This window comes from Ammospiza caudacuta, chromosome Z (genome assembly GCF_027887145.1).
Source record: "Ammospiza caudacuta isolate bAmmCau1 chromosome Z, bAmmCau1.pri, whole genome shotgun sequence".
NCBI classification, from domain to species: Eukaryota; Metazoa; Chordata; class Aves; order Passeriformes; family Passerellidae; genus Ammospiza; species Ammospiza caudacuta.
In genome coordinates this window covers 17,544,513-17,562,565 of record NC_080632.1, presented here as the reverse complement: position 1 = coordinate 17,562,565, position 18,053 = coordinate 17,544,513, and the positions used below count along the sequence as shown (strand labels likewise).

At 39.7% G+C, this 18,053-nt stretch overlaps 1 protein-coding gene across 3 annotated transcripts in view; it reads left to right on the top strand.

Moving 5' to 3' along the window:
• The window catches only part of ELAVL2 (ELAV like RNA binding protein 2), an 85,232-nt gene extending 72,329 nt beyond the window's left edge, over positions 1-12,903 (top strand). The window contains exons 5-8 of one of the 3 annotated variants that reach the window (XM_058823429.1): positions 2,318-2,471; positions 4,946-5,171; positions 9,681-9,719; positions 10,200-12,903. In XM_058823429.1, the coding sequence (XP_058679412.1) occupies positions 2,318-2,471; positions 4,946-5,171; positions 9,681-9,719; positions 10,200-10,527 (747 nt within the window). In that variant the 3' untranslated portion in view covers positions 10,528-12,903. Of the gene's footprint in view, positions 1-2,317; positions 2,472-4,945; positions 5,172-9,680; positions 9,720-10,196 lie in introns of all 3 variants that reach the window. The other 2 variants (XM_058823428.1, XM_058823430.1) reach the window with 2 other exon arrangements.
• Positions 12,904-18,053: the final 5,150 nt, after the last annotated feature.

Genomic DNA, 18,053 nt, shown 5'->3' with positions numbered 1-18,053 from the left:
CTCATCACTCTCTACAACTTCCTGAAGGGTGGCTGTGGTGAGCTGGGGGTCGGCCTCTTTCTCCGGGCGACAACAGATAGAACAAGAGGACACAGTCTCAAGCTGCGTCAAGCGAGATGTAAGTTAGAACTAAGAAGCAAATATTTCACAGTAAGAGTGGTCAGATACTGGAATCATTTACCCAGTGAGGTGGTGGAGTCATCATCCCTTGAAGAATTCAAAAAAAGACTGGATGTGGCACTTGCTGCCATGATCTAGTGAACAGTTAGAACATCGACTGGACTTGATGATCTTATAGGTTTCTTCCAGTCTTGAACTTCTGTGATTCTGTGATATGTAAGAGTAGGGTATACTGGTTAGAGTATTGCTTCCATTTACCTGCACTCAGTGTAGGCCTTGACTGCTGTGTTAAACAATTTGAACTGTTTTAACCAGAGAGGGCATGGGTAATACTGGACCAGCTGTCATAGTGCAAGAGCTCATACTCTCTTACCAGAGGAAAATGAAAGAGTTTTGCAAAAGCTGCTTTGTATCTTGACAGGTACCAGTTCTGTAGCATAAGATAAACTTGCAGTAAATTAGCAAATATTTTGTTCAGGTTTCTTCTCTTCTGATAGATTCTTTGTAAATTTATATTTTTATATGTGGCAGCATGTGTCCAGCAGTGTGAATTTCCCCTTGAAAGACAGTGTCTGCATGGGTTTGGTAATTCATTAGTTTACTAGGACTAGTCCTGTTCCCCAGGCAGTCTGTCTCCATTCCTTGGCCTTGAGTCTCCTTAAAATCCTGTCAAGTGAGGCATGGAAGTTTATTTCTGAAAGAAGCTCAGGGCTAAATGGGCAAGTAGAACAAGTTTGTTCATTCCAAAAGGGTAGCTGTCACTGTCTTTGTTGCTCCATTGGCTGAATGCTGGCACACTTTACTCTGTTTTCCTGTAACTTTGATCATAGGTCGTTAGCTTTTGTGTGGCTCTCATGTGGAAAGAACAAGGCAGTGTGACTTGCAAGGTTCCATGCTGGATAGCTGCAAGTTTTCGAGGTCAGTCCTCCTCAACCAGCACAAAGGTACCTTGCACAAAGCCTCTGGGTGGAACTTGAAGGATCGCAGCAGTGTTCAGGTTGCTGCTTATTTCATCTCCAGCATGCTGTCTTCTGTTTTGCTTCCATAGCAGTCTTAAGAGTCTGTGCAGAAATGAGACAGGAAAGATTTGAAAATAAATGTCAAAGAATTAGGCAAAAGGAATGACAGAATCAAGTTCCAGTTGCCCAGTATTGGCTAACAGTACATGACGGGTGAGGGAAGGAAAGGAGAATAATCTGACTACTTCTTGAGGATCCTTTTTACTTTTATGTTTGATATAGGTGAAAAGCCTAGATGAAGTGTTTTGTCCTGTTGGAGAAGCACAGATGTTCTGTCCTAATCATTCTTGTAGTAACGCACTTGTACAAACTTCAGTAGGAAGTAGTGGAAGTGCTGTTTTGTAGCATGTGTCTAAAGGTCAAAGAATCTACTTAATCACCTTGAAATATTTTGACTGACATGTCAAGGCAGCAGGTAAAAAACTTCTGTCCAAAAGGATCCAAGAATTTCCTATAAATGGCATTTGTTTTTAAGGCCTCTGTTGCAGAAATTGAGAAGCTGCTGAGCAGGCAAATACAGGTTGGAGTCCTCCTTCTGCCATTCATTCTCAGGGCTGTGAAAGTGATCTAGCAGAGTTGATCTCATAAATGACTGTCATTATGAGTCATTTGGTAGCAAGCTCGACATGTACAAAAGACACAGCACTTTAAAAATACTTGGAAATAAGTGCTTCAGAGTGTCTTTCTATGCCTTTGGCCTACATATCACACTGAAATCTTAATTCCTGGTATGTTTTACTGCTTTTTAATGAGACTTCATGGAACATGAGGCATGGAACTTTGGAACTTCTTAAATTTGTCACTTTAGTCATATGCTTTTTCCACCAAGACCTGCTAGAATATGTACCTAGCTTTTTCTCATTTATTTGGAAGTACTTTTTATATATGAATTCCTGTAGTCAGCTGCTCCTGTGTAGTCTAAGTTGCATTCCTTCCATGTTTTGGAAGCTCGCTCCCAAAAAAACCTCCCAAAACCAAAAAAAAAAAAAAAAAAATCAAAAAAAAAAACAAAACCCAAAAAACCCAAACAAAATAACCCACTGAACTGGCTTTACAAAGTAAGTGTTCTGTCTGCTGTTATAGATGTTTTTATGTCTCAGAACAGATAACACTGTCCTATTTTAGCTGTTTTTAAAGTGTTTGTTTTCCAGAATTTTTTTTGGTTTTCTTTTTCTAAGGTTTCTTATGCACGCCCAAGTTCAGCTTCTATCAGAGATGCAAATTTGTATGTTAGTGGACTTCCAAAAACAATGACCCAGAAAGAACTGGAACAGCTCTTTTCCCAATATGGACGTATTATTACTTCTCGTATTCTGGTTGACCAAGTCACTGGTAAGTAGGCAGTTTTGCATGGCCTTTCATGGACTGACAGTTTGAGATATTTCACCTTTCAGTACAATAGTCTTGTCTCTATAATGTATAAAAGGTGTACGTAGGCCAGAAAATGCTTTTTTCGCCTGTAATTGGCCATAAACATGCATGGACAAAAATAGACTGTGTAGTGTGCTGAGCCAGCTTGAGTCATTTCCTCCCTGAAGGTGCAGGTCTGAAGCTTGTTTGATGACTTGTAATAAATTTACAGCTTCCATAATCTTCCTTTCCAAGCTGCTGTATGAAAACAGCTTTCCAGTGCCTTATAAAATGCTATTAAGCTTTTTTTTCCTAAAAAGAAAATTGTAGGCAGAAATGCACAGCTGGTTCTCTGAGGCTAGGATTACAGAAGCCCCAGACTGGCAGTTGCTATTAAGACTGTTTTCAAGGCTAACTCGTTAAATTTGGGCACACACACGAACTTTGACTTCCTCAGGAGCAGGTAAGTTCTGTGATTACCCATGCCATAAAGTATAAGATGTAGCACGTTATTGGCATATTTACAGTATGTGTGTCAATCAAGTAATGGTTGTCAGTGGCACTTTGTGGTTACTCTTCAGACTCAGGATAGTAATGTCTGTGGTTTTATGCTGTCTCAGATGGCTTGAGCATCTTGAGCATCTTTATAGTTTTCTGAATCACCTGCTGTGAGGTTTCTGCCAGAAATAAGCAATTGAATGAAAAGCCAAGTACATGATAGGAGCATTGAATGACAAAGAAGCAGATTTGGAGAACTCTCCAAGCTCTCCGCCTTCCAGAGCATTAAGGGGTGGGACAGATTAAGTCATTTACTCACATAATTATTCCCTGAATAAGCTGGGTTTTATTTTTTTTTAATAGTTGTACTTTTTCAAAGCTGCATATCCTCTTGGGTGGGAAACAGCTTTCAGCTGTAGAAGGTCGTAAGGTTTTTAATTGTCTTATTTTGAAAAGTTTGCACTTGCCAGTATTTGAGTCTTGGCTGACCTTTAGTGGAACTTGTGTGTACTCCTTTGACTTCCACTAAGTTAAAAGAAATCTCAATGTTGACACATAATACGTAGAGAGTAGGTTGAGTTGTTGAGGGTGTAGAGAGGCCTGGAAAAGAAAGCTAAAGGCCAAATACTGACTTGTAGATATAGCAGATTTGTGGGACAGATTCCTAGTCTGTGTGCAATAAATAGCTGTTCACAATAGGTTCCTGTATATTCATACATAGAAATAGGTGGCATTTAACAAATGGACCAGTAAGTAAATATAATTGAACTTCTGGTATGTGTTATAATTCTATTCATATTCATAAATCATGCTATTGGCAGCATCCTTTCTGGCATATAGATTGTTAAGGCTTAAGCTTTCTTGCCTCCTTCTTTTTAGTAATTTGGAAGAAGTAGGCTCAGAATGGTATGAATAATAAGGTTGTGACACAAACTGACATAAAAATTGCAGAGTTGAAGCTGTGACATTTGCCTCTTAAAAGCTTTCTTATGCCTGTTCATTGTCACTTTTGATGGCTTAAATCATTGTTTATGAAGAGAATATGTTTCTTGTCGTTAATGTCTTTCTCAGTTGAGGACAAATGTTTAACTCATCTGGTTATTCATGAACCAAAATGTAAAAGGGCTCTAAATGGCACTTGAAATATTACAACAAAACATTGATCTAACTGATGTTGGCTGTTAGTAGCTTTAATGTTAATTGGTTCAAGTATCCATTGTAGCTTAATATGTTTATGTCTAAGACACTTGGAATTTTTGATACATGATGTTTCTAAGACCTTCCATAAACACTTTTGAATTCCTTTGCATGTTGCCTTTGACTTTTGTATATCAAGAAAAGTTTCCTTCAAAAGTAACACCTAGTGATGTACAGTGATTGACTGAAACCAGTTATTTTACTCAGAGGTCACCAGTGACTGGTAAACATGGCCTTAATTCCTATTATTGCAATATAGTATGTGCACATCATCATCCTTGGAGCATATTTGCTCAAAAGAGAGCTTCGGGGGATACTGCAGGAGAGCAAAAGCTATCTTTTTACTGCTAGAGAGCAGAGAACTAAGCTATTTGCAGAATTTTTGTCACTTTAGGTACTGCAGAATAGCATGAGCTGACCAGAGGTTACAGTGCAGTTGGTTTGGGTTCATCTCCATCCAACAAAATTGCTTTGTTTCTGAATTCTACTTTGGCTCACTAAATTTGTTTCCACTGTTTTCCCTCAAACTCACAAGCTGTTTAAACAAATGTGTCTTACATCAGTTAAATTAAAAACTTAAAACAAAATTACAGTAGGAAATTCTTACTTTATGCCAGAAATCAGTTCTGTTAAGCTCAAAGTTACCATGTGTTCACAGCATTCGACCATCAACATAGCAATTGGCCACACAAATGAAAGTTAATATCCAGTATTCTGGAGTCTGTGAATTCATTACTGTGTGCTTTTTTCACCTTGTGCAGGGTTGTCACGGGGTGTGGGGTTTATCCGGTTTGACAAACGAATTGAAGCAGAAGAAGCTATCAAGGGCTTGAATGGCCAGAAACCTCCAGGTGCCACAGAGCCCATCACTGTAAAGTTTGCTAACAATCCAAGCCAAAAAACCAATCAGGCCATTCTTTCCCAGCTGTACCATTCTCCAAACAGAAGGTATCCTGCCCCTCTAGCTCAGCAGGCTCAACGTTTTAGGTAAGTAAATAATGTGCCCAAGTGTGCTGAAATTTGCATGTTCCCAAAGGCCTGTTTGGTTGCCTTCACTCTTGTGCATTCCTGCTTGTCTGACTTCTGTGTGGGAAGGAAACACGTGAATGTTGAACTTCAGCTATGCTACCACAGTACAGCTAAAACCAAAATGCATGCCATCCTGTTGATAGCATTTTGGTGTCTAATAGGCATGCTTAGTTAAACCAAGGTGACATCTCTCTTGTACTAAGTCACTTAAATTTTTTTTCAAAGATTACTTTTCATTTCCTAGGTTATTCTTGATTAATGTGCAAGTTGATTCAGTTAATACTGACCTAGGAGATGCCGTGTTTTTATCTTAGCCTTATGGCATGCCACAGCCACCTTCCTCTTCATCTAACCCTACATTTTTCCTCTGCATTCTGGCTTTCAGTTTTTTTCCTGTTTAGGTGTCTATGTTCTCCATGCCGTACTTTGTCTTTTCTTGTTACAACTTCTCCTGATGAATATTGTTGACATATTTTTTTCATGTGCTTTTTGGGAGCTTACATTCCCATCATGTTGAAACTATTGCTATATAGTTCCCTGTGCTATTTAGTGTATTGAAAAGAACTGATGGTGAGGACAAAGTGAAACAAACTCTGTACTATCTACATCCATGAGTACCTTGGATTTTTTTTTTGTGATCTTTTCTTCCCTCCCTCTGCCCCTGAACAGTGTGACTGGGCTGTGTTAAATAGTAATACACTCAAAGAGTATCTTTATCTTTTTTTTCAAGAAAAAAAACAGTTGACAGCTTACTTCAAAGAGAATATACCAAATTTCAAATGCACTGCATTGGCTAGGTTTGCTTATACTAAATATTCAAGAGTTCATGGCCTGCACTTCTGTTAGAATTTTTAAATTTTTTTCTTCTATTCAGCTTTTTGGTGTTATCTCCTGCATCTCACAGGTGTGAGGAGTAGGTGTTTGCTATAGGAGAGGGGATAACAAATTTTATTTACTTTTTTGTGGCTCTTCTTACTATTTACTAGGGAATAAAAGGGATAGCTTACAACAGTGTTCTGAATATTGCATAGCAGTAGACTTGCCATTATTCTATAGAAAAGTCTGGTGGCAGAAATTGCAGGATGGAGTCAAGTGCATTGTGTGAAATAAGATCACAGGGTTTGTGTCACAAGCTTATTCTGGCAATAACATACTCTGGCAATGACCTGATGCAGTTGTCCCATCTCTGTTAATAGTTGACAGAGGCCTGAAAACTTCTTCAACTTTAATAATAGAAGTTACAGGATCAATACAATGCTTCCTTTTTTTTCTTAAGTGAAAACTTGGGCTAGACTTTCAAAAGAAGATCTATATAACTGTTCCTCAGTTTCTATAAGATGTATAACTTAGAGCATCTTTAAAAATTTTCCAGTGAAAGTCTCTGAGAATATTTCCAGAGTATTTTCAAGTCTTTGAGGTAACTGGAAAATCATACAAGTGATAGCATTACTGTATGAAGTCGTCATCTGACAGCCCTTGTAAGAAGGAGCTATAAGTGGTGGTGTTTCTAGAACTCTTCACCTTGCTCTCCACCACTCATGTCAGTGACAGTAGACCTCAGTCATCCACACCGTCTACTGCTAGTAGTCAGGTATTTTTTAATCTCCTTTTTCTGCTCTTTTAGGAGTTCAGTAGTTTCTTGTCAGTGTATTCTGCAAACCCAGCTCACTGCAGAGTCAGTGCTCTCTGGAAAACTAAATCAAGTGTATGTTTTTTACCTAAGCTCGTATTTTATTGAGTCTTGATCTATAATAAGATTTCTTCATGTATTTGGGATTTTTCAGAAAGTAATAAGAGCTTCTTCAGGGTGAATATTTCTTGAAAGAAGCAGGAATAAGAGCAATAGGAGTGGTATGCACTGCGTATTTCAGATATTGGCTAGATTATTTGAAGGGGTTTAGAGTTGTGGTGGCATTCTGTAATTGGGGGCAGGTGAGGCAAGAACCACGTGGAGAAATCTTGAAAATAATGTATATGTGTGTGTATTGTAGAAACACTTCATCTGGTAAAATCATAGCGTTACAGGATATCCTGGATTGGAAGGCACCCACAAGGATCATTGAGTTCAGCTCCGGGCCCTGCACAGGACCAAGAGTCACACCATTGCCTGAGGGCATTGTCCATACAATTCCTGAATCTTAGCAGGCTTGGTAACATGACCACTTTCCTAGGAATCCTATTCCAGTGTCCAGCCACCCACTGGGTGAAGAACCCTTTCCTAATATCCAACCTAAACTCCCTTGACACAAATTCAGGGCTTTCCCTCAGGTCCTGTCACTGTCACCACAGAGAAGAGATCGGTGCCTGCTCCTCCTCTTCCCCTCACAAGGGAATGTAGAGTGTGTGGAGGCCAGCCACCTTTCAGGCTCCCCAGGCTGAACAAGCCTGGTGACCTCAGCTGATCCTTGTACAGTTTCCCCTTCAGACCCTTCACCATTTTCTTGGCTCTCCTTTGAACACTCTAATGGCTTTATATCTTTTTTTATGCTGTGGCACCCAGACCCATCCCCAGCACTGGAGGTGAGGCTGCTCCAGTGCAGGGCAGAGCAGGACAATCCCCTCCTTTGCCTCGCTGTGATGCTGTGCCCGATGCACCCCAGGACATGGGGGCCTTCCTTGGGTACCAGGGCACTGCTGACTCATGTTCAGCTTTCTGTTGACCTGAAGCCCCAGGTCCTTTGCCATGATTTTCAGTGTCTTGCTCCCCAGTCTCTCTGTACATCTTGGTTTTCCCCATCTCAGGTGCAGAATCTGACACTTGGCCTTTTTAATGTCATGAAGTTAGTTGGTGATTGCCCAACCCCCTCATTTGTCAAGGTGTCTCTGCAGAGTCCCTCTGCCTTACAGGGTGTCAAGAGGTCCTCCCGGCTTAGTGTCATTGGCAGATTTACTTAGTATATGTTCTTTAAGTCCTGCATCTGAGTCATTTATGAAAATACTAAAGAGCACTGAGCCGAAAGTGAACCCCTGTGGACTCCCAGTAGTATCAGTTACCAGTCAGGTGTCGCCCCATTCGCTGTAAACCTTTGTGCCTGAGCCCTGAGCCAGGTGCTCACCCATCCCATGATACATTTATCTAGCTGTGTGCTGCACATTTTGTCCAGAAGGATCCTGGGAGAGGCAGTATCAAAGGCTTTACTGAAATCCAAAAAGATTGCATCAGCTGACTTCCCTTGGTCAGCTGGGTGAGTTATTCTGTCATAAAAGGAAATTTAAGTTTGACAAGCAGGACTTTGCCCTCTTGAAGCCACACTGGCTGTGATTGTGTTTTTCAGTACTTCCCATAATAATCTCCATAATTTTACCAGGCACTAAAGTGAGACTTGATGGGCCTGTAGTTTCCAGGGTCATCCTTCTTTCCCTTACTGAAAATGGAGGTAGTGTTAGCCAGCTTCCAGTCAACACCACATTCCCAAGATCATGAAAAAAATCATTGAAAGAGACCTCACAAAGACGTTGGCCAGTTCTTTGAGTGTTCTTGGATGAATCCCATCCAGTCCCATAAATCTGTAGGGACTCAGTTGGAACAGAAGATCCCACACAAGTTCAGGGTTGTTCACCGTTCTCACAGCCCAAGACACTGGGACCCTCTTAGCCCATCATCAGCATTAAAGATGAAGGCAAAGAAAGAATTAAACTTCTCTGCCTTGTTTGTGTCCCTGTTTGTGGGGTGACCATTTTCATTCTGTAACAGGCTCATGTTATTTTTGGACTGCTCTTTGAGATTGACATTTTTAAAAACTTGTTGTCCCCCACATTGCTGACAAGCTTCAACTCCTGTTGGGCTCTGGCCACACAATTTTTTTCCCTCCAGTGGCAAGCAATAGCTCTGTATTCTTTCTATATCCACCTGATTTTGCCTCCACTGTCCTTACACTTACTTTTTCTGCCTTAGCCCTGCTCACCCAAATCAGCCTTCTGCCTCCCAACATTCTGGAATTGCCAGGAGTAGGAACATGAAAAATCTTTTTTTTTTGAGTTCACATTACAATAGTTGCTAGTGCTCCAAAATACTGCATCTGTCTTGATAGTCGTGTCAGCAAACATGTCAGAAACCTTAGTAAAAGTTTTCTTCTCAACCAGGTTAGTAATGTGGAAAACTTGACTGATGTGGTCACTGACTGTAACACAATGGTAACAGTATGCGGTTTAGGCTAAATTTGTGGCCATGGTGGACTTCATAAAAGGAACTTCTTATGATTGTGGTTACTACACAAGAATTGTAGCAGCATGGGGTTTAGATGGTGGATGCTGCTACCTATTTCCCAATAAGCATCTTCACGAAGAATATCTGTTTTGTCTTCACTATCAGATGTAATAAGGTGCCATGGCTCTTTCAGTGGTGGTACTTTAACATTGCATGAGGTTTGGTACAGTGTAATGGATGTGACAGTAATATGCTAAGTTTCCTTAATCTTAAAGGGTAGAAAAGTCTGAAGACTGAACATGTTGCTAAATGTTTTGCAGGTTGGACAATCTGCTCAACATAGCTTATGGAGTAAAGAGGTAATAAAGGATGAGTTGGTTCATAACAACCAAATTATTTTGAAGTATTTTGCAAATTCTTACTTTTCAGTAAGACTTATGTTGGATTTTTGCATGTTGAGACTTCAGCTGAGATTGTTCATTTTGATGCATTTTGCATGAAATAGACAAGCCTTTTGTAGCAGTTCCATGGAATTCCTGTTTCAAATGACTTGCTAATCCTCACTGGTTTTATAGCATGCTTTCCTTTTGATTTTCTGTTACATCATTTCAGACATACCTAGCACTGTTCTCCCTACTTGTGTATAATTTTTTTACATAGTATTTGCGCAGTTAGGGGGCAAAAAATAATTTTGATCTTATCTTTCTAGTCTGAGCAACATGTTCATTCTGTGAAAAGCTCTGTATCATTCTCTTCTTTTATTTTGACATTTCTTTGCTGGGTTTTTGTGTGAACAGCTATATGATGATTCTGTTTTGCTTTCCCTCATTCTTTAGTAGGTTTCCTCCAATGACTATTGATGGAATGACCAGTTTGGCCGGAATTAATATCCCTGGACATGCAGGAACTGGGTGGTGCATTTTTGTGTACAACTTGGCCCCTGATGCTGATGAGAGTATCCTCTGGCAAATGTTTGGACCCTTTGGAGCAGTGACCAATGTGAAAGTCATCCGTGACTTTAACACCAACAAGTGCAAAGGTTTTGGATTTGTGACTATGACAAACTACGATGAGGCAGCTATGGCAATAGCCAGCCTGAACGGATACCGCCTTGGTGACAGAGTACTGCAGGTCTCCTTCAAAACAAACAAAACGCACAAAGCCTAACCAGTTATTCTCAGTGCATTAATACATGAAAACTATACAACAAAGGCGATTTACAGGAAGCTTTATGCATTAGTAAATGCCTTTGTTGTATGCCAGTGTGGAAATGGGGATAAAATGACTACTTAGCATCCTAAGAATATGTGAGATTTTTTTATTGCTACTATCTGAATTAGAACTTCTTAACTATCTTTTGTGTTTGAGTATTGACAAGAGGTACAGGGTTTTTACCTGTCACAATGCGTATTCTATTGCCTTCTTTGAAGAAGGTGGACCTTGTAAAATGTTTCAGCTAATGGAAGAAGTTTTTTTTCTTTATACATGACTGCCTTTAATCTATGAGTAAATAGCGAGGCTTTGTGTAATACTTTATTTTTTTTGTCATTTCTTGATTTACTTTGTTTTTAATTTACATTGTAATGCAATGTTGTTTTGTTGTTCAAGAAAAGTATCTGAAGTTTACATTTTATTTATAATGTTATAAGCAGTATTTATTTCATCATCTTCATTTGGGTTGGGGAGTGGGAACACATTATAAAAGCTTATTGTAAGAATACTGGAGAACTTTTCGTAAAGCAGTACCTTGCCAAAGAGATAAGAGCCTCTTTGATGTGGGTTTAAAAAAGCATCTATTTTTATAAAAAAAATAAAAAATTTGGAGAAACTTTTTACTGGTCCTGGAACAAATATTTTGACTTGAATACTTTGAGAAATCTCTTCGTATGACAACTAGTGAGCTTTTAAAACTTACCAGGAAATTTGCAATTGTTGGGAAAAAATTTAGAAAGATTTATGATGTAGAACTACTTTTGAGACCTTTGTGTTAAGAAGTAAAGTCAGTGGGATGCACTGTTGGTTTCATTTTTTGTAATCATCAGTGGAGTCATTGATCATCCTGGTTATTAAGTGATAGGTTGCTCACTTTAATTTGTGATTTTGAAGCAAATGAAAATTTAAAAAAAGAATATAAGAGCAAGCAGAAAACTTAAAACACTGAGATATGGGGGAAAAAAATCTGTTCTTCCTAAAGAATTCCCTTCAGATAGAGCTCAAGGTGTTTAGTGATGTACTTGCTATTGTTTGAAGAATTGTTTTGTCTTAAGAAAAGACATCAAGCATGATTTGTGCAGTAGCAAATCAGCCGAAGTGGCCTGAGTTGGGTGCATTAGGAGGTATTTTGAAAGTTATGTTCAAGGCTAACACCTGAGCTTTGTGTAATGTAAATAAGAACTTAAGTTATGAACCTTTCAGCTAATTTTGATTATAGTTTTTTTTTTAAAGTTACATGCCAAGTGATGTTCAATTTTGAATGTTTTTGTATAAGTTTTTTCTTTGTAAATGGCATTAACATTGTTACTTGAGGTCTGCTTCTTTTCTTTTTTTTTTTTTGGTTGTCCTGAGGACTTGAATTTACAGTGCATCAGATCTGTTGCTATTTTTGTCTGTAGATAGTCTAGCTTCAGCTGTTTATGGTGATGCAACATTTTTGTTTATAAATATGTTTGTGGTAAAAAACAAATATAAACATATGTTTTGAGCAAATTTCCTTACATTTTTCATATGAAAACCATAAATACCTGTATGCTATTGAAGTTTAACTTTGTATGATGCTTAAATCACTATTTGGGGAAATAGAAAAAGTCTTTACCATGTATTGAAGAAATTTAAGGAAAACAAATACAGAATATTTTCTGATTAGCATCTAGCTTATAATAAATTTTTAAAAAAAAGCTGAGGGTTTGATGCCTTCACCAGGATGCACTGACAACTATGTAGTTACGTCCTGCTTTTTGTATAAACTGAGATGCTCATATGCTTCCCCTTAGAAAAAGCAATGTTCTATGCATAACATAGTTGTACACTATCTTTGCAGTTGTTTTTGGTTCTTCTTCTTTTAAATTGTAGTTATAAAATTTTCAGTATAGTACAGTACATATACTGTGAAGCGCGTGCTAAAGTGATTAAGCAAGTTTTCATGCTGACCCACTCAATGCTATTCAAAAATCAATTGGCTTCCTGAGTACTTCTTCATTCTTAGGTGCATTTAGATTGTTAAAGCTAATCCTCTGCATTAAAAGTTGTATATAGTATAGAAATCACAAACTTTCTGATGTGGGAGAAATAGTAGCTACATGCTTCTTTCCTATACTACTGTAGCAACTAATGGCATTGATGAGAAGGCATGTAAATTGGGCTTCACTTTACAGTGTTTATCAGAGCACTTAGTAAAATATAAGGCTGGTATTTATTTGAAGTTGTATAGTATGACTTAATTCACATTTGTTGGAATAGAGAATATATTCTGTTGGGTATTTAAGAGGTTGTACATGTTTTCTTTTGTGTTTGGATTCTTTGTACTTTTTCATGTTCAGTACATCAATAAACAAAGTTGAAGGGAAAACAGTCTCATAAGCTGGTCTTTTACCATATTTTCCACTGCTTTAATGAGTAAGCAATATCAGTGAAAGGTTTCTGCAAAGCTCTTGAGCTGCTTGTAATTTAGGTTAGGATCCTGGTTACCAACAAGGAGGTAAAACAGCGGAGCTCTGTACCAGTTCTGTTACTTTGGAATTAAGTGTAGAATCTTTTCACTTTAGTTTTGCATTAACCACTCAGTACTTAGGCTGAAATAATAAATGAGTGTCATTAAATGCATTCAGTAAAAATTAATTTGCTGTCTGTTTAGCAGGTGCTGTGCAGTGTAGCTAAGTTAATGCCCTAGTGCATTTTCCAAGAGATGAGATAGAAAGATTAAGTAGTATCAGGGACTCCGAGGTGGAGATGCACCAGTTGAACTGTGCTCTGGCCTTGCTGAGACAGGAGCAGAAACCAGAAAGAAATCCATATCAGGAGTGTTGCATAACCTCCCCCTGCCAGGCTGGAGGCAGTAGACAGAAGGAAGGAGTGAAAGGAGGCAAGTCCTTGCTTGGCACAACAGACAAAAGCCCTTCTTGTCCACCTCACCCTCCCAGCTGCCTTGTGCAGTAGGTGTGAGGCTCTGGATGTGATAGGAAAATCAGTGGATAATTAGGACAAAGATCCTTCTCCAACAGAAAAGTCTGCCTCCTTGGGATGTGAGTTACAGCCATCACCAGGAAACTTCCTAGCCTGGTTCAGCCATCAGACTCATACTACGTGTTGGTCCTCCGTGTGCATGGTGATAAAGCCACAATGCATCAGCCAGAGGCTGTCAAAAGAGACTTCAGGGTCCTGGGGTGATTGGAGAGCTAATCGGGGGCAGAGGTTGTTTTTCCTCTACTTTTGTTAGGTGCAGGTAGTGACATTGAAAAAAACAGATGGACCCAGTCTTAATACCTGACTCTGGGGCTGGTGGCACACTGCCACAATTTTCATTCTTTTTGTGTAATGAGTTGGCCTCCATGGTCCTGGACGTGATGAATTCAGATGGGATTCACCTTTGTAGAAGGGCAAGGAGGTCCTTTGTCGAGGCTTGTGGAGTTTATTGATAGGGCATTAAACTTGATATCCACTTGAGGGAAGGGGATTTAATGGTCAGAACGTGTGGGCTTACATGCTCTTCCAGTCAGCAAGAGGTGCCTAGAGCCTGAGAGGGTCAGCAGGAGAGCACTTGAATTACAACATCAGGGAATTCCAGGTACTCCAGCCAGAAAGCTTCATAGGGGTCTGGGGCCTAGCTCAAATGCATCTATGCTAATGCACACACAGCCAGGGAAATAAAGAGGAGGAATTAGAGATATGTGCAGGCCCGCAGAACTACAGTCACTGGCATCATGGAAATGTAGGTTGACTCCTCTGACTCAAATGGTAAGGTATGGGCTCCTTAGGAAGGTCAGGCAAGGGAGATGAGGAGGAGGCGTTGCCCTGGTGTCAGTGACCAGCTGGAGGTCACGGAGCCTCACCTGGGGATGGATGAGACAGAGAGTTAATGTGTCAGGATTCAAGGCACAAAAGGGACAGGTGTCTTTATAGTGAGGGTGTGCTACAGATGGTCTGACCAGGAAGACCAAGCAGCTGTGGACCTTTACAGAAAGACAGGAGTGGCCTTGCTGTCACAAACCCTGATTCTCATGGGGGACTTCAAACACACAAGTGTCTGTTGAAAGGGCGTTGCAGAGAGACATAAACCTCTTGAGTTAGGAGCTTCCTGGAATTCTTTGGTGATAACTTCCTCTACAGGTTGGATAGATGAGCCAAGGAGGAGAGGTACCATGGTGGATTTTGTTCTGACAGGGAGGGGCTGGTGGGGAATGTGAAGCTCGGGGACTTTCTGGGCTACAGTGCCTGTGAAATGGAGTTTGAGATCCTTACTTAGGGCAGCAAGGAGGTTGTACAGCAAGCTCACTACCCTGGAGTTCAGGAGAGCAGACTTCAGCCTCTTCTTGGTAGAGTACCAGGGGATAGAGCCTGGAGGGAAGGGGGCCCCAGGAGAGCTGGATGACGTTCCAGGCTTGTCTCCTTGCAAGGGAAATCAGACAGGGATGCAGGCAGCCTGCACATGTGAACAAGGTGCTCCTGGCCAAACTCAAAACACAGCTTACAGAGAGTGAAAGCAAGGAAATGTAGCCTGGGAGGAATAGAGAGTTGTGTTTAAATCAGTTGCTACTGCTACTCCATCTCTGTTGCCTCAGTCAAGTGCAGTTAACTCAGCTCTAGAAACTGGCCTTGCTCACTTTGATCCCCTGCTCCGCCTCAGGACATCTCTGCACCGGGGCTGTTTTCCCTGGCAAGTGACAGTTCACCATCCTCAGGTTACAACCCTAGTCTTTTTATGATTTTACGAAGGACAGGAAGAGAGGAGGATTTATTCTTTATCATTATGTCCATTTGTTGTTTAATTATTGCGTTAATTTCTAGGCTCCATTAATTGCATGTAGTTTTCTGGGGTTTTTTTCCCTTCCCAGTACTTGAAGTAAATCTTTAAAAGCTAGTCAGCTTTCTTCTGCCCTTTTGAGGTATGTACACATCTTAATTCATTTGCTTCACTCAGTTGAATGAGAGTGAACTGCCGTCAGTGAGAATACAATTCCAAAAGTGGCTTGTGCAGCATAGCTTTTATTTTATAAGTGTTTTCTTTCACCCTTTTCATCTCTACTGTGAGATTTTTGATACAAAACTGTGTAGCATGTGTTGGTGAGCATCACAGTACAGTGTTGTGCAATTGAGATTACATGGGTGGTATAGCCAGTAGCATCTCACAATGTCAGTCATGGTTGATAAACTGATTAATTGAGGAAATAGTTGGGTGCTGGTAGCTTTTTGTATAGTTATGTGCTTGGATGGCTGGAGTAATCAGAGGATGCAAATGAGGAGCTATATTTGTACTCCAGCAGGGACATACATTCAGCTTTCAGAGAAGGGTAGCTTTTAGTTCTCAACTTAGACCAGTTTGAGTACAGTGTAACTAACCATTGTTGAAGTGTTTTGCTATATGAAAATGAGGACAAAATATGTTTATGTAAATGCATTCAATTTAAAATCAAAACTTCTTTAGCTGCAGAGAAGGCAGCAGTTGAGGAGCACCAAAAATTAGCAGTTATAAGCACAGTTGCACAGAGGAGCTGTCAGTGCTGAAAAATTTGATCATATGTAGCTGACCATCTTAAACATGGATAGTACTTTTCTTACTATAGTAAAGTTTCATAAAGCTAAAGGAAAAATCGTGAATCTGCCTCATGCCATTCGTGGAGGACTAGTTCCTGTTGTGTGTAAATAGTAGGAGTTCCAGGAACACCTCTGAAGACCTGTGAGGGAACTGGAGTGTTAGCTGGGGCACTTGCAGAAGGTCTTTGTTACTGCAAAACATGCTCAAGGTTTGTGTGACCTCTTCTGCAAAGATATATGCAACAAGATCAGTCATGACAGGTGACCTTCCCACCTACATCTACGAAAGCCTTCCTTTGGCAAGAGAGTGTTTTCCTAGCATGAAAGAAAAATAGGCATTTTTAAAGTGGCTGGCTGTCCACTGGGGTTGTATGTAGTGTGCATTCTTTGTTTTCTCCATCACCCAGAGGTCATCAAGTGCTAAGAAGTCTGGGGTGTTCTTACCAGTACTGCTGAGAAAGCCTGAACCATGTTAAAAATCTTTTGTGTTGTTACCTCATGAAGGTGACTAAATGTATAGAAGTGGTGACTTAGTTATTCATTAAAAAGCAGCAACTAATTGCGACTTTCTATCAAAAGAATTATCAATGTATTTTATGACTAGAGATAGTATCTCTGGGTTTTTATCTATAACAGTTTGAGAAATGAATACAATTTGAGGGATGGTTCCTCTTGAATAAAATAATAGCCAGGGACTGCACAATTTCAACCACATCAACACTGTTGATCCAGCTGTGCCTGCACACATGTTTTAGCATTTGGATTTGTTTGCCCATTTGTGGCATTTGGACCTCAGCATTTCAGCGTGTACATTTCATGATGAAGTGCAGCTTTTTTCACACGCTTTCCTAATTAAACTTCACTCTAGAGGCACCTTCTGCTGAACTGTTGCTGTGATGGCTGGTGGTTTGGGCAGCAGGTGTGCTAGCAGCTACATCAGTGCTCATCTGGGCCAAGCAGCTTAAAAGCTGGGGGAGAGATTGGATCTTTTGGTGGAATGAGGTAGCATGCTGTCATAGTCTTGGAAGGGCTGCTCTTGGGGTGAAGAGCAGTTCCAGCCTGAAAAGCTGGAATTGCTGCCCACGATTTCAGTAATTGTGGCAAAAATTAAGGAAGCAATGCAAACTTTCAGATTTTTTCAAAACAATATGGGCGACTTCAGTGGATTAAGAGGTTTTCTAACTTCATGTAATGAAGTTAGATGGATTACTGTCTCATCCTGTAATTACTCTATTTTTTCAACCAATTTTCTGTCAGATATAATTTGGATAAGGAAAACAATATCTTTTGTAATATTTATAAGGTCACTTTAAAAACAAAACAGAGTTAGTCAAGCTTGATTTCTTATTTTATGTATTGTATCATGTGATTCCTGTACATAAGTGAGTTTAGATCAATATGACATTTGTAGTGACCTTGTAATACTGTAAGTGAAGTCATTACAAGTGCTGGAAGAGTATTGATTATAAAACACTGCATACTTTACAAAAACTTAAGAGCTGAAATTTCTTTTGAAGCAATTCTTACTAAATTATTTTCTTATATGCAGTTGGGCACTTCATTAGTATGGCACTGGTGTTTCTGTTCCTTTGAGTGCGAGGATGTTCTTAGTTTCAAGTGTTTACATGAATGTTAACAGATTCTACAGCTGTTAAAAACTTCTATTAAAAGCCCTGATAAAAGAGTGCTATTTTCCAGCACTTATGAAAGACAATATTCTCTAATAAAAATTAAATATCCCTGAAAGATGATCCACCACTTCTTGATATCTTCCTGTCTCAAAAGTTTGATATTAGCTTTTAGAAATACAAGGTACTCTGTAACAACCTGTAATGGCAAGAGGAAGGTGAAGATAGGTCAAAGTGAAGTACTTCTTTCCTACTGCTAGTCAGTGCTTTGTGCCATCATTTAAAATACAAGAAAAAGAGTGGCAAATTTATTTTTTC